Source organism: Gymnogyps californianus, chromosome 17 (assembly GCF_018139145.2).
Source record: "Gymnogyps californianus isolate 813 chromosome 17, ASM1813914v2, whole genome shotgun sequence".
NCBI lineage: Eukaryota > Metazoa > Chordata > Aves > Accipitriformes > Cathartidae > Gymnogyps > Gymnogyps californianus.
The window spans coordinates 9,234,332-9,256,662 of NC_059487.1; the positions used below are offsets into that span (position 1 = coordinate 9,234,332).

Sequence of the window (22,331 nt, forward strand, 5' to 3'; positions counted from 1 at the left end):
CCATTCTGGGCTCCCGGCAGCCTGCTGCTTTGGTGACACACTGTGTGCTTAACAACATGCTTCATCACTGCTGCTAATAAATGCAGACTTCCTTACATGCTGTAATTATTCCTACAAATTATAAGCAGTCATGGCCCATTTCACAAATATCTCATAGGTCTTTTGCAGATTCTGGGTTTTGCCTTGCGAGACTTTTAGTTAAAAAAAGGGTAAACAAAATGAATGCTGGGCTAAAGACATCTCTGCCGGGGCAGGAAGCATACTGGGGATTAAGAGTCCATTACGTAGAGGCTTGAAAAGAAAAGCCGCACTCCAAGAGGATCCAAAAAAGCATCCCTGGCAGTCTTCTGTATGGGCTATACAAAGTTAGGTACTATGACACTAAAAGGGTCTGACAGATAACATCTCTTCTTCCCCTTTTAATATGGTTATTCACAAAACAACAAAAAGTGCTTTTGAATATTCTCCTGTGCAAAGGAGGAAAAAACCCCTGTGTGCTCTCCCCACACAGGCACAGCAATTCCTGAACCACTGTGCAAAAAGGCTCTTGGAAGGAGAGGTGGATTTGTTTAACCATATTTTATGTATTTCTCTTAAAGATCACAAGGATTTATTTGGTGACTGTCAGTATAGGAAGCACTACCTGCAGGGTTCAGGAATGGAAACTTATTTTTGTAGTGCTTTCCTTAATGATGTAAATTCATGCTGGAAAAGAAAAATTAACGCCTGGACAAACCTACAACATGATGATTTCCTATCATTATGCACACAAAAGGCTTTTTGGATCATTATTCTGAAAACAGTATCATCTGCTTTAAAATCTTTCCAACATGAGAAAAATCAAAGCAGCTGGAGCAGATTTGTCTTGTTCAATAACCCTCCCAACCTCAGCTGTTTTAAGGTAAAAGAAAGAGAGGACCTTTCTAACCAATACACATTTGTATAACTCCTGTATAAATGAGATGCCCTTTTTAGGTAGCAAAGCTAATTCTGCTTTTCCAGCCATGCTCCTGGCCTCTCATGGATGACATCTCTGCAGTATGTCCTGCTAAGAAGGCGCGGGACCAGATGTTTCCTTTGACTCAGGACTCCCATAAAGCAACTTACTTGAATTAGTTTTATTTTGATCTTGGGAATTCTATAATTCCTTTTTCTTTCTGTGGGGAAACTACCTCCTAAACATTAGATGTTTTCTCATGCATGTTTAAGAAACAAGCTAACAACATAACTGCTTCATTTCCCAGTATTGCTCTGCTATTAAAGTATTTTTGTAATAATAAATTACTGCTTTTATAAATGCATCTAGAAGTGCTTCCTCTAAACACACATTAGTTTATTTAGCATTTACAATGCTTCCAGTTTATATTTTCTGAAGTTAATCAGAATACAAGTCAGTGATTAACATGATTTTAAAAAGCAACTAGTCTTGATCTCTTACTTAAAAAAAAAATCTGTTCATAAAATTTGACTGGTATTTGTTTCATTCTTTGCTGTATCCTGATTTATTTTTTTTAAAGACAAAAAAGTAAACATAATAAAATGCAAACAGTTTGTTACAACTTAAGCTATGGTCTTTGAAATTATCACCAAATCTGCAGCGTGATGGATGTACCATAGAGCAGATTATTTAAAGTATTAAATATATTAGCCAGAAGAGATGCTTTTTTCTACCATGCGAGCACTTAAATCAAGATTTCACAATAGATCTGCAGAGCTTCACTAAGGTACAGATCAAAACACTTAATCTGGAATTAAAAACGAAGCCAGAGGTTTATTAGAACAGTTAAATGCATCTGAAAAAAAAGGGTTGTTTGGATGGGCTGCACCAAACTTTTGGCTTTTGCAGCCTTATGCTGTATAAACTGTGGAGCAGGACTCAGAGGGTTTGGGAAAATATTGTTTTTATATGGCTGGTAAATGCCAATGATCTGTATCTTAAGTAGCACCCCTCAGTAGGAGGTCTCTTCCCATTTCTTTCTGTGGATTTTCTCTCTATTATGCAGTGTTACCCAGGGAGGGGGGGTGCGAGAGAAGAAAAACAAACCAAGAATTTGCAAGCACAGTTCTAGCTTTCTATCAAGCAGAAAGTCAGCACACAGACTTCTGAACACAAGGAGGTTTGTAGGTTTATGAATAGGGGATTGAAATTTGATTATTTTTTATTACAATCCAAACAACTGTCCTTTAAATGGAGAGCTTTCTATTAAAAAAAAAATGCTTTCCAGAAGTCTGCCAGTTTCATCATTTTGGAACATAAATGGATCATATCGGTAGAAAGAAAAAAGAGGTTCAGGGTGGAGTTTTTCTGATGTTATATAAAATAAAGGAACACAGAAAATACACTACTGTCTACTCTGCCTCATGCTGCCCTCCAAAAAGATTAGTCCCTGGAATTCAGCAACTATATTCAAAATAAAATGTGATCCAAAGAGGATTCTTCCTTTTTCTCCACAAAGCAAGCAGTTTAGTGAATGTTAAAAAGCTTAACAAGAAGAGTGCATTAAAAAAGTTTCATGTACAGGAGCAAAGCTGCAAATCCAAAATACACCCCCAGGGGTGGGGGACCAGGCTGGCGGGTGTGCTGGAGCTGGAGAGCTCCTGACTGGCGGCAGGAGCTGTGCCCGGCCACGCTGCAGCCGCGGCTCTGCACAGGGCACAAGGAACCGCACACAAAGAGGACAAGAGGATCCCGATTCGGGAAAGCACTTAAATCTGTGCTTACTTCTATCCCTATTCAAAACTGCATATAAGCATGTCCTTAAGTCGCCCTGACTTCACTCAGACCTAAGTATGTATTTACATCCATGGGGTTGCACTGGGAGGCCAAGGTTGGAGATGGGAAAAACTATTCTCCAGCCACCTTAACTGCAGCTTAGTGCAAATACTCAGGAGAAATAAAAATAGCTTGGAGAAAGCTAGTGCTCCATTAGATCCATTATAGCCAATCTTCAAGACAGCAGTGCTCAGTGCTGAGCCTCACCTAATCCCCCTCCCCCAAAACACTGGCTTTAGAGGTGAAACTATTGTGAAGTTTAAAAAAAAAATTATATAGCAACATTTCAGAGGGCTTTTGTGCATCAGTACCCTTCTGCACCGCCCCTTTTCAGTACAGGGCTGTGCCAATATGCTGAAGCATGAACAGTGCTATTCAACAACAACAACAAAAAAAAAAAAAAAAAAGAGAGAGAGAAAAACCAACCAGCCTGTAAACAGTCCAAGGCAAGTCCTACCTGGAGCTCTGTCAGCTGCACTGAAAATTAATGATCAAGATCAGCTCTTCTCAACTTATTTTGATATTTGCTGCTTCTACTTCTGACTTGATGAAGGGCTTCCTTGAAAGCTTGCCTACTTTTTCTAACTGTACTAACAGATACAATAAAACAAACCCAACACTCTTCCATCCCCCAGCCATGGTGGCCTCATAAGGTACTTCCCTGCTCTTAGGTGATTCTCAGAGGTGCTAAGGTTTTAATCGGTGGAAAAGTAGATGTTCAAGTCTCCTGAAAAGCTTGAGTACTGAGATTTAGTGAGAGACAAAAAATTACTTTTCTCCCCAAACCATAAGACAATCATAATTTTCTGTGTTTTTCCTGCTCTAAACTATACTGCTAGAGAGTCTTGTTCCTGTTTCTGCAGCAAATTTGTGTTAAATAAAGTGGCTTAAGATTTTCAGCTAGTACCCAGCTGCCAATCCTCCTTGGTTTCTTTCACAAAATTAGAAAAGTTAAAGGACTGGGGGGAGGGAAATCATTCATGGGAAACGTAATAGCAATATGAAAAGAACTAAAGGAGAGGTCAGGCCCCTTATAGATCATTGAATAGAATCCAGAAGGCAACTCTTTTATATCTTTAAATAGATGTAGTACACCCCTCTTGGATGAGGCTTTTGTTGGTTGCCAAGCATTTTAAGTGTTGTAGTAGGAACACGTTATTAAAACGGGATTTAATATTCAGAAACTCAAACTCCCTAGTTTGGAGTTGCCTCATAATTCCCAGCATGTGAAATACATACAGCCTTAAGCAATTACATTTAAAAAGCAGCCTTATTCTTAAAAGTGCAAGTGTTGAAAGCAGCATACTTTTACTACACCTAGTTCACTGCATCGTAATTCAAGGGTATAAACTTTTATAACAAAGAAACTGGAAATGAAAAAAAGAAGTTGCTTAAATTCAGTTCATTCCCTTTTTAAAAACAAAGCCCTGGCCTCACCATCATTGTCATGGTATTAGGAGTAACTCCACAGTGAGACAGCATTCGATTTTTTAAATGAGAATTTAAATGTCTTTGTTAGGTACAGCACAGCTGTAAACAATGGCCAGAGCCAGGGATCAGATACAGCTGAGCTGCAGCCTGGGCTCACTTACAAATGAGGTCTCCAAACTCTTCACCGTTGGAGGAAGGGGCTAAAGATGATGTATACAAAAAAAATACAAGAGAAGATATTGCCAATATTGAGGAACTACATCAGTCGCTGCTAACAGAAACACACATAAGATGTGGTAACATATCACACATTCTCTTTTAGCAAAGGACTTGCATGATGTAAGTCCCTGTCTGGTACAACCCAGAAAAAACTATGAAACTCAACCGGTACTGCATGTTCAATAAGTGATGGAACCTGTCAGTATGTCAAGGAAGTCACCTTAAATTTAACACATGCACTCACAAGCTCCTTCAGTACACAGAGTACTTGTACTTAACTATGATTTGCGGTACCTGTGCTGAAAGGGTCCCCAGTCCTAGACACTAGAACACAGCCTACCTTGACCCTCATTAGTTGAATCTACTTCTGCATAACCATCTTCTGACAATTTCACAGACCTAGATTTAATTCTTCTAGTAAAGTGCTTTTGCAAATTATCTGCCTATGTGGATCCTCCTCCCTTTTTTAAGAACACACTTGTTGTTTCCATTAAATAATATGAATTGGTAGCTTATAGGAATTCTTCTTACATCTGTCTCTTACCAACAGGGGGAACAAGCAAAAAACACATGCAGAGGGAAGACAGATGCACTATTACCAAAATTGGAAGAAAAACAAACAACCCCCCCCCAAACAAAAAACCACATCTACTATACTCCATTCTTGTTCTCTTCCTACTATGCTGTCTGCTGTATTTGCCTCTCCCTCCCTTCATCCATGCAATACTACGGAGCGCTTCTCTCATGTCACAGCTTTGCAGGAAGGAAAACACATTTCCCCTCTGGAAACATCCACCTCCACAACTAGAGCAATTCAGATCCAGTTTCATTTTCTTTGGTGAATCCAATCCACCAAGAAGGGACAATAATTGGGAAAGAAGTTTTGGCCTACACTGGAATTAGGAGCAAGCAGGGTTTAAAAATATCACATCAGCTGCTTGGAAGTTCACCCCTGCCTGGTGCTGGCTGCAGTGAACTCCCAGCCCACCAAGCAAGCTCCTCCACGTGTAAATGCACTGGCTGCCCACTCCCCATGCCTCGAGTCGCCAAGATGATGCTCTGAAGTTATCTAAAGCAATTAACACACACACCCCTTGCATTAGCTGTGCATCTCCCTAGGAAACCCTCAGCAAAGCCCAGTATCCACCACAGCCCAGCAAGGAGCCATCGATGAGAAGCCACCCGGACCCGCACGGCCTCCGTGGTGTCAGGAGCGGCGGCGTGACCGCGAAGCCACGTGCCTGCGAGCCCATAACCCCCTCCCCATTCCTTGAACTCTGCTTCTCCGACTGTCAGCAGCATTTGATTGAGTTGCAACCCCTGGCACTGCCGCAGCCGCGCCAGGATGCAGCGGGCGCGCTGGAGCCACCGAGCTGACCTCTCACTGTGAGCTTGCTGTAGATCTGTGAGTTCACTTCCTTGTCGCGCATGTAACATCTGATCTCCTCCGCGGCCTCTCGGATGACGGTAACAGCAAGCACAAATCCCTAAAAGGAGCATGGGGGGAGAAAACAGAATGGATGAAAAGGTCAGGGAAAAAAATCACATCTGCCTCTAATAAGAGCAATATTTATCAGTACCAATGCCAACAATCTGCATTTCCTTATTCTATCTTCTCTCACTAAATCATTATAGTGATATTAAACGCTGCTGTGCAGAACTCCCAATAGCAAACTGACAACAAACTTGTTGCTTAAAAAAATATGGTTGTTTCTCAGCTTTACCGTGATGCTCTACAAAGATTTGCTTGGGGAGGTACTGGCAAAGTTTATCTGAAGAGTGTAAATAACATATGTAATCTCACTTCACAAGTGAGTAATCAAGACTGAGAGGTGTCACAAGAAAGTCCAATGTAAGACAGGATCCCTCAAATCTCAGTACTCCCTCCACCACAGAGCCATCAAAGTTAGCCCACCTCATCTGGGAGATTTCTTTAGACAGAAATCTATATAGAAATTTTATATAACTCCTTTTTTATATACACAGATATACTTATATAATGTGTGTGTATTCATGTGTATGTATACACACACTCAACCTACACAAATAAGCACTCTAAATACATTAATGTGAACTACTCATAGTATAATCACACATTTGTCTGATTAGGGTTTCAGTCCGACTTTTCTGTTGATATGAGCAGTCACTTCATTTCCTCTTGTCATGAGGAAAATGCCCACATCACATCCTTCACTACATAAAAAAATAACTAAATTAATGCAAAACAATTCTTTATGGGGCTAGTACCACAAATTCATTTTTTTATTAGGTACTATTCAGCTCAGAGTCACTAAACAGTTAAAACACTCCTCATCCGTTACAGAAGAAAAATGAACTTTTTACAATCTGTATTCTTGAAAATTGCAGCCATGTACTGATTATCTCTGTCAATAAGAAATTTTTTTATTTTAAGAAGGGGGAAGGGTGATGTTGGAAACCAAGGGTCACATGAAAAACTCATGAAAATATCTGTAAATAACCTACCTACCCAAACAGGAGATTTTGCCAGTGGGTTGCAATTTCCAACTTTAAGGAACTTCATTTTTAGAAAGAAGGGCTACACACACGCCTCGAAAAACTGCGTGTACGAGTTGTTAAGCTGGGCACAAAGAACTTGTGAACCTGAACTCCACAACCACCTCAGGGAAGTCTTGCTGTGGAGCATTGCTAACACTACTGAACACAATAACAATTCAAATTCTCTCTTTTTTTTTTTTAAACAAAGAAAAATTATGAAGAATGACCTAAGATCTACTAAGACTGAAGGAGAGCAGTTTCTTTAATTATTAAAATACTGAGGTACACTTCACCTGCTGGCTCTCACAATCCTATAATAAAACCAAAGTCCCTAATTCTAGTACATACATATGCGTCTAAATGCATGATCTAGATTAATATCATCAGTCTTGAAATGCAATGTAGTATGTCTCTGCAGTATTTAAAAATGCAGATACATGAAGAGACCCAAGGATGGGCAATTACTTCTTTAAAAAAATGCCTGTATTCAATCCTGTATTTACAAACGTTGAAAGTAAGAAGCCATTAATACAGTATTTTCAGAGAAGTGTTTCACCCCCAGCATTCAGGACCACGATCATCTGTTTTGCACCACCACGGAAGATCTCTTTCCCATAACCAACAAAACAAGAAAAGAATGAACATTTCTCTTCTATTTACAAGTGGCATTTGTGCATTTAACTAGCAATTCCTATCTGTTTTCCAAAATAAAATAAAAAAGCAGCGGTTATTTTCAACTTATGTTTCAGCTGAAGAGTCTTCAAATAATCGCCCCAAAATATTCCCACATGTGCCGACTCACTGTGTCATCTCATATGTCATTCCATCCCCAACACTCGTATTAGCAGCCAGTAATGAACAAAGACCTTTCTTATCCTGCTTTCTGGCAGCTCATATGTGAAATTCTAATTGCTCACCTGGCACAGACAAGTCGCAACTGCCTATACAAAACCCAGAAAGAGAGATCCTGTGTGTGCATGTATACTTTATTTACAGGACAGGATCTTATGAAATTAGTGTTAGATTCATACAGCAAATGCAATGCAGCACGCACTCGAGAGAGAATTCAGTGAGATCCAGGCTTTAATACAAACAGAACTTCAGCAGCAATGTCCCAAAGCTGCCCCCTTCACTTCTTTCTGGCTTTTACCAGGGATTTCACTGTACTGAAAGTCTAAAAGGCAGGAAAAATTTTCTTTGCCCCTCCTCAGCTCCCTCAATAGAGCCATGAATTTTTACCACCACCATTTCTCAAATCAGTGCACAAGTAGGGCCTTAGAAAGCACCCTGTGCTTTTTTAATCAATTTTCAGTTGGTTTTGTGTCATTTCTTTAAAGTAAAAAGGGTATCTATCCTTGGAGATTTTCAAAACTCAGGTAGATGAGTTAAACCAACCTAAGTTTAAAGACAGCCCTGCTTTGAGCAGTTGGACCAGATGTCCTTCTGAACCAAAATTATTCTACAATACTATGAGCTGAAGTGCAGCAGAGAAGTTATTCACATAGAAAGAGAAAGAATAGTTTTACTGGGATAAAAGAAAAAAATAGATAGGTACCTATAAGCATTTAAGCAGTTGTAACTGGCTCATGCAGTGCATTTTAGAGATTTAAGAAGCCCATTCTATGCAACTATTCCTCTTTCTGTCCTTTGACAGCACTGGAGTTTCTGCTTCAAAACTGATTATTATCGATTTCCTTTGATCGCAGGTGAAACACATGGTTATCAAAAGAAAAAGGCAAATAATTTACAGGAAGGAAGGAGTATCTGCACCTTGAGCGAGTGTGAATGAGTGTGTGTGAATATGTCTCTATATATTTATTTTTATACGTGGGAGGTTTGTGGAGGGGTGTTTCTCATTTTTTTCATTTGTTTTTTACAATGTGGTTAAACTATGAAGCAGCCTGTTGACCTATCCCAAGGCCACAGGTCAAACTGTTTGGCAGGGGAGCATAATTTGCTGTCATTGCGCATATGGCCACTCATTAAGGTCACTTTTGAAAGGTGCCCTTTGGTCCTTCACTGCAGTTGCCAGGCTGGTCTGGGCTCCCGCAAGCGCTGGCCCTTGCGTGATCACCCCGGGAGGGCACAACACCTCACGCAGACCCTCCATGAGCACACCCTATGTTCAGATGCAGCTGTGAACACCACACACGTTGCTCCAGTTTCCATTCGTTTTCTCATGTTATTCACGAAGCCCTGCTGCCCTTGCAGTCACCACAGCCAGCGGCGAGAGCTCTGTGCCTGTTAACACCCCACAGATGAACAAGTTGGGGGCAGAGTCCTCTCACATCCTTGTCAAACCTCTACAAAATAAAGCTTAAAGCCAGAACAGGCATCCACGCTACAATGTGTATGGAGCTGGCCTGAAGAAGTAAGCTAACAAAATGATTTAAGGTGCAAACTTACGCCCTAGAGAAAAGGCAGCAAAAGAAATTTCACCAAAATGAAACTTTTTTGAATAATAAACCTTAAATTACCTACCAGAGGAACCCAGTATGTGTAAAGTGCGCCAAGCCTCATTTCAACAACAAATTGAGAGCAGGCCAAAAGCAAGAAATAAAGGTTGAAGAAGTATTTGAACTGGTTAAACAACACCTAAAAAAAAAGAAGAGGGAGGAGATTAATGGAGTTCAGAAGTTATGCATATTGAACTAACCACCAGAAACATTTTTGCATGCTCCTTTAGTGTCTAAATGCTAACTTAGGGCAGTCTTAAAGTAGTCCTGGACACTCAGGACAGATCCCCGTCTGGTTTGCTGCTGCTCTGAGGCAGCCTTTGCAGAAGGCCCACCAAACGCAACCCAAACTTTAATTATTTCCTCCAGCTCCGGATTCTGCACCTGTCTACTGTAAGACCACTGAAAGTGGGGAAAGCATCGGGGCAGGATGATGAAAAGTTACTTTCTTCATACTTACCCCAGGGAGAAATGTAAAAAAGTTGTATTTCTGATTGTTGATCACATTGCGAGGGTATCTCTGGTCTCTCTTCTCTGGATGGCCAAGCCAAACAGTACGAGGCCTTGGGTCTCTCCTGCCACAGCATCTTAAGCACTCACAACACCTATGGAAGGAACATTTCATTTTAAATTAATGAGTTAATTTTTAACACGTTTCTCTGACTCACACACACCTGAGACCCTCTCCACCAGCCAGGCGAACAGCTGAGCATCACTTCTTGATCTGTCACTCACCACCTCTCATCTGTCAATTATCCACTGTATTACAAGCATCTTAAAACCCAGAGCCTGACTTTCTACCAAATACAGACACTCCGCCTGCTAGAGCCATTGCCGACTTGCTTCGCAGTCCACCAAGCTATGAGCAAACATCTCGTACGGTGTCGGAGCTGTTACTAAAACATCACACAACCATGTATTCAAAGCTGAGCAGGCCTACAGCAATGCTAGAAATGTGCCTGCAGCAACGAGCGCTGGGGAGGCTCCTTGTTTTGCTTTCAAGAAACTAATGCATGGAGAAGCGTGGACCAAGCTCATCACTACACTGAGTCAGTGCTGGCTGCTGGGAGAGCTTCCGCCTCCTGTGAATGAAAGGGCTTCAGGAAGCAAGGAGGTGTGGGGTACAGGCGGAAAGGTCCCCTTGCATCGATCCTGGACTGCAGGTTTTATGCCAGAAAGCTCCCATGAATAAAATAGTAACAGCTACTTTCTGTTACTGCTTCTGTTTCCTTGTTGGTGTATGGAAACTTCCTCAAACAAAAGGAGGCTTTCCCATTTACGAACTGAAATTAAACTGGCATGCATATATGTAAAGTGACCTCCTACGTCCTCAGGAAAAAGAGATGGAGACAGACAGAGATTCTCCTCTCCTTCCCTGCAACCCCTACCTCATAGAAATGTATACCTTTTTAACAGAAGGGTTTAATATTTGCATATTTGAATTTTTGCACTTTAAAACAATCTTGCCAAGGAATAATAATCTATAATCCTCTAAAAATTAAACCTTAAGAGGGATCTGAAAATAGATACTAAATGATTACTGATTTTATTTTTAGTCATTAGCTCTGTTTATGTTAATGGCAAATTGTATGTTAGCTACTAATGAATAACACACATTCTCATCAACTGAGAACACGGACTGTAGATCCAGCTACACAGTCTCAGTTTGGTAGTTTAGCTCTAGTAATTCGTATTTTCAGCTCTTCAGGTGACTGTCCTGCTGCAGCACTACTGTGGAGGCTGCGAGGTCGGGCAGCCCAGACCAACGCCTGGACCCAGTGCCACAAACCCAAGCTGCCAGAGAAACAGCTGCAGAAATTTAAGTTCATCCTATTTTCAATCAGACTAGTCCAATATAACCTCTGCTCTAATTTTTTCCCTGCATTTTTGTCTACTTTGTCAGCAGTACCTCTGTTCTTTCTCTATTAAATATTGTCATGATTCAATTATCCAGCTCAACAATTACTTTTTATATCTTGTAATGCCAGTTTTCCAAAAATTGTTCAAAATAAATAAAATATGAACACGTCGGCATGCTGATTTTTTACTTTTTCAACTCAGGCTTATATTAAAGCCAGTTATTTAACATCATTTCTGGCCTTTGCTAAAAGTTACATGGGAATTCAAGAAAGCCACACCAACTTCACTAAAACTGATATGGTTACTAAAGGATTCCCTCTTCTCTCAGGGGTAGATATTTAAAATCCAGGCTATGAGATGTGAGCTAAGCTAGCTCTCTGAGCACCTGTTTAAGCCACCAGTACACACCACCTCACCAAGTGTCCCCTCAGCAGCCCTGGCCTGGCCAGTGCCCCGACCTCTCCCCACTGCTGTCGGGGAGCTCTGGGCTCACCAGAGTCAATAAATAAATCCCAGCGATGGCATGTGGTGCCTATATTTGAAATTACCCAAGTTAAAATCTCCTCCAGCACACAGTTGAGTGTCATACATAACAAAACTCTATTCCTTGTTTTCGAAACCATTGCGCGGCCTACAAACTTGAGGCTAGATGTTGCTTTTTTCAACCAAAAGACCCCGGGATGAGGTGACAGGAAACACTTATTCTCTACAAGAACATGGAGGATTAACGTGCAATTCGTTAAATAATGGTAACAGAGAACCACGACTTACTTTCCACAGGCTGGAGCCCGCTCGCCACAGGCCCCAGCCCACCCGCCACCAGCTCAAGGTGCCTCATGAAGCCTTCAGCCTGGCTGCTGCGGCCAGCGAAAACTCAGCTCTCACACCAATTTTAGCGAATAAAACCACACACTGCTCGACGTAACGAATCCTTACTTGAGGCAATGAATCAAACAGAGCATCGGTTACTTCATGGGACATGCAAGGACTTATCAGCGATCCCTCTTGTACCTTGAAAAAGCCTCTCTGTTCAAAATTGCAGCATTGTACCCTCCCAAATCCCAAAAGGGTTATTTTTCTGTTGTCACTGCTTCTTACTGAAAGTCAATCTCTTCCCAATCCTCCTTGCTCCTTTAAAAACAGACCTATTGAATTTCATTGACATTTGAGAAAGTCAGTATCAGCCGGTTTGATAACCAAGATTCAGAGCTCTTACAAACATCTTTCCAGAAACCAGCGCTAAGATCTGTTCTTGAATCATGGCATTCTGCCACAAAAGTTCAGTTAAATACACACCTAACCAAAAGAAATAACTATTTAAGAAGTACACAAAGCATTCAGCTCTTGAAGTCACTGTCTTGCCAGAAGATACATGCAGCATGATGAACAGTTTACAGCTCACCACACAGAAGGTGGTTTCCTACAAAGGTATCATTTTTTTATGTTTTATGCCTTGCTGGATGCAAATAAACAGAAAGAAGTGTTATCAGTTAAGTTAGTTCCTTCAGTACAGAAGAGGAATAAAAATCAACTTTGCTTCCAGAAGTAAAGAAAAGGTGTCACCATGTGATTCAGTGCTCCATGAGCAGGCATAGACATTAACTTCACAAGGCTGACTTGCAAGATAATTTCTCACAAGCTTTTAAAACTAGATAAACGGATTTTTGCATAATCAAATTACTTTGACATTATTATGTTTCATGAAGAGTGACAGATGAGCCCTGAAAAGGTGGATTTTCTCTAGTCTGTACTCAAGAACCTAAGCCATAAGCGTACAGATGCCACCCAAACACAGGAGAGAAGGTTTTCTCGCTCAAAGAAGCTTTGAGACTGAAATGCTGACAAGATAGCAGAGCACTACATAGCACCCACACATCGGTACTGAAGGAACATGAAATCACAAGTTTTAGATGGTGCCAAATAGTCTCTTACCAGCTCCAGGTAAGTCAAACGCTCCATTCCAAAACCAGAGTACTTGTAAGGTCCCCCAATTTCAGTTAACTATCCCACTGCTTTCACCTACACACATTTATTGCTGACCATGTAGAGGTCAGCTTTATCAAAGCCTCTGCTGTTGTCAACTCTGACTTGCAAACTGTTCATTTGCTGAAGAAGAGAAAATTAGAATGCAGGAAAATCTGACAGAAATAAACACAGTGGATAACGCAAACAGTTCAAAACCCTGATAGCAATGAATACCTAGATCAAATTACTGGAATAAAATAATTGGAGATGCTTTACTGTTCAAGTACATACAAGAGGCATCTGACTTCCTACAGACTTGCAGCACCACTACTGCCATCTCTGCTTACCTTTATACACAGACATTGCCTGTTATTCTGCATTTGTAACATTTCTAAGACAATAGACTTCCATCTTTGACTATTCCCTAGGTAGTATCATAAAACGATAATTAACTTAAGTACCCTAAATGTAACCCACTTCAAAAAGTTATACTTGCCCCTGAAACTATCAATTTTTGTTAAATCTACAAACTTTTTTTTCTTGAGAAAAACTAACTAGTAGATCTTTCTTCCCCACATGGTTGTGTATAATACCCACATCTGAAAGGCAGTTACCAACATGAGACAAACAGTAAAGTTAGTGTTAAACACTCAAATTCATAACCTTTACTTCAGAAGTGTATTTTATTAGTTTGATACCTTTTAATTGCAGTTTTCTTTTGTGTTTGCAGATGAACATCTAAGACAAATAGTCACTTGTATCCCAAATATATTTTAATGGAAAATAGTGAAAATGGTGGTATTTGGATTGCAATAGAAAATAGATATGCTCTATGGAAAAAAAAAAAGGGGGGGGAGTGTTTTTCCTTCTTTCACAATGGAGAAAACCATTACATGTTTTAAACACTGTGAATTCAGAATGACCTCTATGATAAGGCTCCTAATAAGAGGCTTTGCCCAAGGAAGCAAACCTGGTGTCCACACACCCCATTTCATCACAACGTGCTTCCCAGTTACAGAGTCAGTTGGTCCTTGTAATCAGACATCTGAAACCAGTTACCTTTGTTTATTTTTTAGGTTGGGCCTCTTCCAGGGATTGTACTCAACAGCAAAAATGCCTACCCACTTTATCATAATATTTACAAAAGAATAAGGCTCAAAGAGGGTACTACTATAATTTAATATATTTTTTACTTGTGCTGGGATATATATTTTTTTTTTTTAACACAAAGTAAAATTCACTGATACGCTCCAAAGAACTTTCCAAATATCTGGGCAGATCTTCAAACCAATACCTAAATCTCCAAAGCAGACTTCCAGACATTTTATTAAGTTCAATGACTTTTCAGCATTTTTTCTTCATGAATGTATACAAAAATGGCAAAGGAACCCCACAAACCAACCAGAACGTTCTACCTTAAGAAAAGTGTGCTCTGCCCAACTGTTTACATACAATTATATTGCTTTTAGTCTTTTCTTTTCCAAATTACTATGAATTCACTAGTCTGTGAATGCTAACACCTAGCACTGCAAAATTGCTTACACTTGCGTGGTTCTAAATGAGACAGCAGCCCCCAATACTGACAGCACCTACAAAGGCAAGGAAGTAGAAGGCAATTGCACAAAATTACCCAAAATTTAGCACACGTTCTGCAATCAAAGCCATGACCTCTCATAACATTCCCACCACAAAGATACTTGTTGCTGTAAGAATTTTAATTTACAAACGCTGTGTTACCATAAGGTTTGAGAATCAATCTAAAAATAATGCAGTTCCACGTATAAGCAAGAAAGAGCATGGGTGAATCTGCTGTGTAAAAATAACAGTTTTGTGAAATTCCTGCCTGGCTAGAGTCACAGTTTTCGCAACCTCCCAAATTACAGAGAAAGCAAACTGAAAACCTAATTAGACAAACAAAAGAAAAACTTCCTGCCTAGCAAGCTTTTGAAGGCGATTATCAGTAGTATCAATGCTCAAGTAAAGAATATCCAGCATTTCTACAAAGACAACTCCTACATAGCCTTTTAGCATGACGTTTCTATGCAACGTAAAGGAACTCATTAAAAAAAAAAAAAGTCCAACCAATGAATACAATACTACAACCAGCAATAACAGAGTCGCATGTTGCAACACTTTAACTGGAGAGGTTTATCAGCGCTCAGGAATCCCATTACGTCACTGTCTCGAAGCCTCCTCCAGAGCATCTAGTGCTCAGCAAGGAACTCATGCACCAGTGGCCAAAAATGCTGATTTTTATCCCATATACATTCAAAGATTCCCAACGAGTTTTTGTTATGAAGGCACCTAGTCAACTCCAGTGCTGGCATTTAACTCTTACCTATTTTGTGACCTTGTTTTTTCCTCTTGTCCCACAAACCACCCAGCACGCTGCCAGTGCTTTGCCAGGTGGGCACAGAGCAGAAGCCCACAAACCATACATAGCAGGAATGTTATCTCTGCACACTAATTGCGCAAGTGCCAGCCCATGGCTTGTTGAAATAAATTAGAAAATGAGCTTTTGGTAAGAACACAGACATTCCTCAAGCACAGAACCATGTGCTCTTTCTTATAGGCAGATGTCTATCACCCCCCCAAAGATATTCAATTGCCATAATTTTTATTTTTTTTAAACTTTTTCAATGATGTCTTAAACTTCGTTAAGGAAGAATATGTTACTAAGTTCATTAGTTCTGCTTTAAAATCCTCTAGATGACATCTGTGATCCTTACAAAGCGGTTTACACAAACAGGAGTGGCTGCAATGGCAGATTGTGTTTTAACAGACTCATGGCACGTTTCATTAACCTACTCAGGGTCACGTGCAGACAGGATAGTTTCACTACCTGAACCCTTTCTGTCTTACATGTGCCGATGTTGCAATGTAAGCAAGCACCGGTCTCCACAGCTGCTTTTATTACTGCACCAGGTTGTGTTGGCACAACACACAGTGCGACACTGGTGAAAGCCTGGTGCTTGCCAGCACTGCACAGCTTCTGCACACTCACAGGAGCCAAAGCAAAAGCCCCCAAAGCTGCCAAGGACTCATACTGCAGGGAGAGACGGCCATGCTTAGGGTGCAAAGTCCTGGGCCGTGCTGCTAAATATCCAACTTGGGATGCCCACATGCTGGGATGACAAAACACAACTGATACAGAGAGCAAAAGGGAAAGATGAAGCAGAAAAATGGGTGGTGAACCTAACAGGGAACATTTCAGACAGCCTCCTTTTCCCTTTCTCCTCTGGAAGCTGAATAACCTTAACATCAAAAAAAACATTCTGACAAATCCATCCAGTTGGGTATCAGCAATGAAGTACTCTGAGCACATACAAACAAGTACACAAACGTTTTCAGATTATCCTGGTGCTCGCTGAACAAAAAGTCCTTTTGACTGGGGCTATCAGCTTTTTCCAGTTAACTTACTTGTTCCTCCCTGAAAGAATTTTACAGGCATTGCATAGTTCTGTGATCTACTGTTTCTTTGGATACTGTGCTGGTTTTGGCTGGGGTAGAGTTAATTTTCTTCACAGCAGCTAGTATGGGGCTATGTTTGGGATTTGCACTGGAAACAGCATTGATAACACAGGGATGTTTTAGTTACTGCTGAGCAGTGCTTACACAGAGTCAAGGCCTTCTCTGCTCGTCACCCCACCCCACCAGCGAGGAGGCTGGGGGTGCACAAGAAGCTGGGAGGGGACACAGCCGGGACAGCTGACCCCAACTGACCAAAGGCATATTCCATACCATAGAACGTCATGCTCAGCATATAAAGCTGGGGGAAGAAGGAGGAAGGGGGGGACTTTCGGAGTGATGGCATTTGTCTTCCCAAGTAACCATTACGTGTGACGGAGCCCTGCTTTCCTGGAGATGGGTGAACACCTGCCTGCCGATGGGAAGTGGGGAATGAATTCCTTGTTTTGCTTTGCTCGCATGTGTGGCTTTTGCTTTACCTATTAAACTGTCTTTATCTCAACCCATGAGTTTTCTCACTTTTACTCTTCTGATTCTCTCCCCCATCCCACCAGGGGGGAGCAAGCGAGCAGCTGTGTGGTGCCTAGTTGGCAGCTGGGGTTAAACCACAACAGATACCATCCCTATTTTTGGGTATCAAGCTTAAAGACCTGGACGATGAGGGAAGGGGCTGCTCAGAACATCACATTACTCCAGTTTTCTGCTCAGGGCAAGGTCATTGTCACTGGAGGATGGTGGCTGTTTCTGGCAGGAGAGAACTATTGGCATTATTAGGAATAATAAAATACTTTCCATCAGGAAATCAGAAGACTATGTCCTTGAAAGGGAAAGACAGATTGTCTAGAAAAACAGCTGAAAGTTTACATTGCTGCTTAGAGATGCTGATAAAATTAGCGTGCACTTTCCAGGAATGGGAATCACAAAGTTACAGAAATGTGAGCAGTTTTCTATAAAAGTTTAGGAATACATTCCTAAACATTTCTCCTTCTCCGTTTTGCAACTGAAGCATTGAAGAACAGTTTTGCAATAGCCCCTGAAGTATAGTAAACTAGCAAGTCACTGTACACCATGAACTTTTAAAAATTATCTTACAGAAAGAACATGAAAAACACATGAAGACAGCTTATATGGGGAAGCTTATACAGCATTGTGTTATTCACATTTTAAATCATAACTTGGCAAAAATGATAATAAAAACCAAACTCACAAATCCCCAAATAAAATCACAACCACTCAAAAGCATCTCTTTCAATGTGAACTATATATGAAACTTTGAGTCCTATAAGTGATGTGGCCGTTAACCTGCACAGAGTTCTAGATGAACGGAAGATGTTGAAGACCAGGTCTACTGTGTACTTCACTTGAGATTATATTTGTTTACAAAAATGCATTCTTAGTGATGATGTAAGAAGCAGTAATATGACAGATGGACTGTCAGATGCCAGATTAACAGCCATTACCAAGAAGCAGGTTCTATTTATAAATGCAGCATGTTTGATGGAGGAGTATTTGAGAGAGCAAATGAAAAATGCTTTCATAAGCATTTTTCATGTAAAACAAAGCTAATGGAAAAAAGTGTCACATTTGTCTAATACTGGGGTAGTATTTGTCAAATTAGTGCTGAAGTTCATCAACATATTTAATCATTTCTACAACAACCACATTTCTCGGATGACGTTTCTATGTTTCTCACAGGCTGTGCTATTAAGTCCTTGGCACCTTTAATATACAAGCCAACCTTCCACATTTCATTATTTTAAAAGCATACAAAGAATTTTCCACTGATTAAAAAAAAAAAAAAAAGCCATGCACAACTACCTAGCCTTTTTATGCACCTGCACATGATTCAAACATTCGCGTTTCACACCGTGCGACGGTGCAGCTGGGGTTGCTCAGGAAGGGGCCAAGAGCGCTGCTATTCCTGCAGCCCACCCCTGCCCATCCGCCAAGTGCCGCGGTGCAAACAGCTCGTCTGTGGGAAACCAGCCCAGCGCTGCACGCGCCGAGGCACACCCACACGCAGGCAGACGGAGGGCAGGAGCTCCCATCTCTCTGTTGACTTTGAAATGGAATTTGCCATTTTAAATAGAGCCAGAGTACACACACACATACAATGGAACGGCTGCATGAAATGTTACTGTAAAGCTCCTCCTTCCTCGCCTCATTCCCCATTCTTCCCCCCACATTTCTGGATCAAGGCCTTTTTACACTGCAGAGGCAGCATGAGCACAGCAGTTTGGTGGTTTCAAAAAAAGCCTTGCAGGACTGTGGACTGAGACCATAAGCTATTTAGGGAAAAACTTGTGTCATGCACTGAACGGAGCATCTGGGGTGCTTCAGGAACTTGCAGCTCCCGTCCTGGCAGAGCTCAGCCCCGGGAAGCTCAGACTCACTTGCCATCCCACCAACAGTGCTGCTGCAGTTAATGCTATCCTTCCCTCCTAATTGGCACATTATCTCAGAGTGGTTTTCCGACTGCTGCAAAGCATTTGGAAGAATATGGCTGAATTCAAGGCATACAGCTGCAGAATTCAGAGCTTAGCCTTTGGTTGCAGCAAGGAAGATCTACATTAAAGTTATGTGCAGGCACAGATAACCACTTCTCCCACTGGTTCATTAAGCACATGGTTTCTCTTTGACACAGATCTCAGCTGTCTGTACCATCATTCACCTCTGCAAGGCTACTGTGCGAGTTCCTCCCTGGCTTCTCTTCAAAGTACGCTAGAGGCTGAGGCTGTAATGAAAGCCTTGCTTGGATGACACCTGCCCTGCATGAGAATTAGGTATTTCTTACTTTTTTGTTAACATACATGAAGATTTCTAGGAAGTCATTCAGTACATGAACAGAAATCTGTTCCCAGCTCCAGAAGACAACGCTGACAAAAATCTCTGCCTGAGAACTTGCCCCCACTGGTGGGGGGAAACCCCCACAGTAGAAATTGCAGTCAGGGCTATGCTAAGGTGAAGCCTTTCAAGACTTGCTTATCGCTGGGTTTTCATATGTATCAAGGAACATAACTTGGAAGGCTTTTGTTTGGCTTTTTCTCAGAGGGAACAGAAGAAAGAAGGTCTTGATTATGGCTTAGGGTTCCCAGGACTCCATCCTGGATGTGACACCAGGGACCCTCCCTGACTTGCTGGCTGATTTCTTCTTTGGTTTATAATACTGTTTTGGATTTGCTCAACTTCGATGCTTTGCTATCCACACTACCATTCGATCAAGTTACTAACATATCACAGGCCACTTACCAGTAAAACAAGAGTCCCTAATATATGTTAAGTCCCATCCCCAAAGAGAGTTACCGCACTAAACGGAAATGCCAAATGAAGTTACTCAGACTGCTATTGAGAAAAAAACTAAGTAATCTTCCTTCACAACTTCATGCTGCCAGAATTTCTTGCTATCACTGGCAACATCATCTCTGCGACTGCTAATCAGGTAGAGTCCACAACCAACGAACCATAGCTCAGGTTAGATGAGGGCAATTTCTGTTAGACACTACTAACCACACTGTAATACCCAAGAGGGTCTTGGTGGAGATTAGAGAACTTTAGGAAAAGAAATCATTCAAGCAGCTTTGAGAAATTTCTCAGGCCTCCACCTCTCCCTGAGCCTTTTCAATCATGTCACCAAATTTAATGCCATGGTGGCTGCACCTTGTGGAACCTGCCCAGTGATGCATGTGACACAGGCACTGGGGAATTACATGCTGCATCACACACACCTCCCAGCTCAGTATCAACTGGCACGGATATTGCTACATCAATTATTAGAAACAATGTTGATAATAAGGAATAATTCTAATAATGAATAAACTAGGTAGAACAATTTCAGTTAGAGGAATCTGAATCAAAACTATCAACCAAAACCATAACAAACAAGGGAAAAAGTATAAATTTCCTCTTGTTCTAACAGTCAGGATTTCCTTTGATATTTTGGTTTATTTTGCTAATATCACTCACCACATTTTAAAAAACAAATTATCCAGGGACAAATGAAGCACTGCAATAACTGACAGCCAGGTAACTTGGATACCCTGTACATACCACTGTGTACAAATCAACCTATTTGGACAGTGGTGCAATTTCCTAACAAAATAGTATTAAAGGATCATTTTTCTTATTTAACTTCCTGCATGGGAATACCAGTATAAATATATAAATACATCTCCTTTAGGAACACATCCCACACCAAGGATATTGTATTGCTTTAGCTGACACAGTTAAACAGAGCCTTCTGCGTTCAGACAGAGACCTTTGTTACAGAGCTACAAACACCATTTCTGGTCCAGCGCTATTCCTCAGCAAAGGCCGAGCGCTCGCTCAAGCACCAGCCTGTAATTCTCCAGCCCCGCGCCAAGCGCAACAGCGGGGATGACCAACAGGACCGCCGGCAGGGCTGGTGTCAGGCAGCCGGTGACACAGCCGCCTCTCGCCCGGACACGCCCGGCCATTCCAGCGGAGCCCGCGGGCGTTCGCTGCCCCACTTCGCCGGGCCGGGCTCGGCTGCGACGACCCTCAGCCGCGCTCGCTGCTGCCCAGGCACTGCTTTGTCTGGAGGGCTCTAATGGAGAAGGCGATGAGGATAAAGGCCGGCCGGGATGATTTTTTTTCCCCACGCAAGGGGCTGCCAACCGGCGGCTGATGGCTGGCCCCGCTCTCCCTAGCCCCGGCGTCCCCGGCCGCAGCGCAGCACCGCCCGGCAGGATCCTGCCCTCCGCCCGGGCGTGCCACGGCAATGGCGTCAGGAACAACCTGTCAGCGCCTGCCTCCCTCCCCTCTCCTCTCCTCTCCTCCCCCGGGCTCGGACCGCGACCGCGCAGCGCAGGGCGACGCGGCTCCCGCCTGCCCTCCGCTGCGTTTCCGCGCCCCGCCTGCCCCGCGCATCCCGCAACGGCCCCCGGGCGGGGGCCCCCGCCGCCGCCCCGAGCCGAGGGGACCGGGGGTCGCGCCGCCCGCCCCCCGCCTCCCGCAACACAGGCGGCGGCCAGACGAGGAGCGGGGGCCCAGGCCCGCGGGCAGCGGGAGCTGCCGCCCCGCGGAGCGGCTCACCCGCTGCGGTGCTTGCTGTCCATCCGCTTCTTCTGCCGGACCGGCTGCAGCGGGATGTTGTCGGTCATGGCCGCGGCTGCCGGGGCGGAGCGGGGCGGGATGCGCTTCCCAGCAGCGCCTCGGCCCGGCCCGCCGCCGTCTGGCGGCGCCGCCGAGGGGGCCGGGCTCGGCCTCGCCGGGCTCCCAGCACGCAGGTGCCGCGCCCGCTCCGCCCGCCGCCCGGTGCGCTCCGCCCTCCCGGCCCGGTTCGCTTCTCTCCTCCTGCCCCGGTCCGCACCTCTCTGCTCCGCCTGCCTGCCCGCCCCGCTCCGGCCCCGCGGGGGCCCGCTCCCCTCCGCCCCGCCGCGGGCAGCCCTGCCCTGCCGCCTGCCCCCCGGCCGGCCGGCACCTGCTCTGCCTTTCACCCCGCACCTGGGGCGCCGGGCCGAGTCCTGCCCGGCTGCCAGCGCCCGCTGCCCTCCCCTCGCTCCAGCCTGCCCCTTCCCCTCGGTGCCCGGCGCACCCCGTCTCCATTTGCCAGCCGGGTCGCTCCTGGGGGCTCAGCACTGCCGTACTGGCACCATTGGCCGCCTACGCCCGTGGCCTCCTGT

General features: G+C 43.2%; 1 protein-coding gene across 2 annotated transcripts in view; it reads right to left on the minus strand.

Annotated features, from left to right (window-relative positions):
* Window positions 1–21,809, minus strand: part of ATP9A (ATPase phospholipid transporting 9A (putative)) — a 66,657-nt gene extending 44,848 nt beyond the window's left edge. Inside the window, exons 1-4 of one of the 2 annotated variants that reach the window (XM_050907323.1) lie at window positions 21,742–21,809; window positions 9,857–10,001; window positions 9,422–9,535; window positions 5,802–5,910 (exon numbers count right to left, since the gene is read on the minus strand). In XM_050907323.1, coding sequence (XP_050763280.1) covers window positions 5,802–5,910; window positions 9,422–9,535; window positions 9,857–10,001; window positions 21,742–21,809 — 436 coding nt within the window. The remainder of the gene's footprint in view (window positions 1–5,801; window positions 5,911–9,421; window positions 9,536–9,856; window positions 10,002–21,741) is intronic. The other variant, XM_050907324.1, reaches the window with a different exon arrangement.
* Window positions 21,810–22,331: the final 522 nt, after the last annotated feature.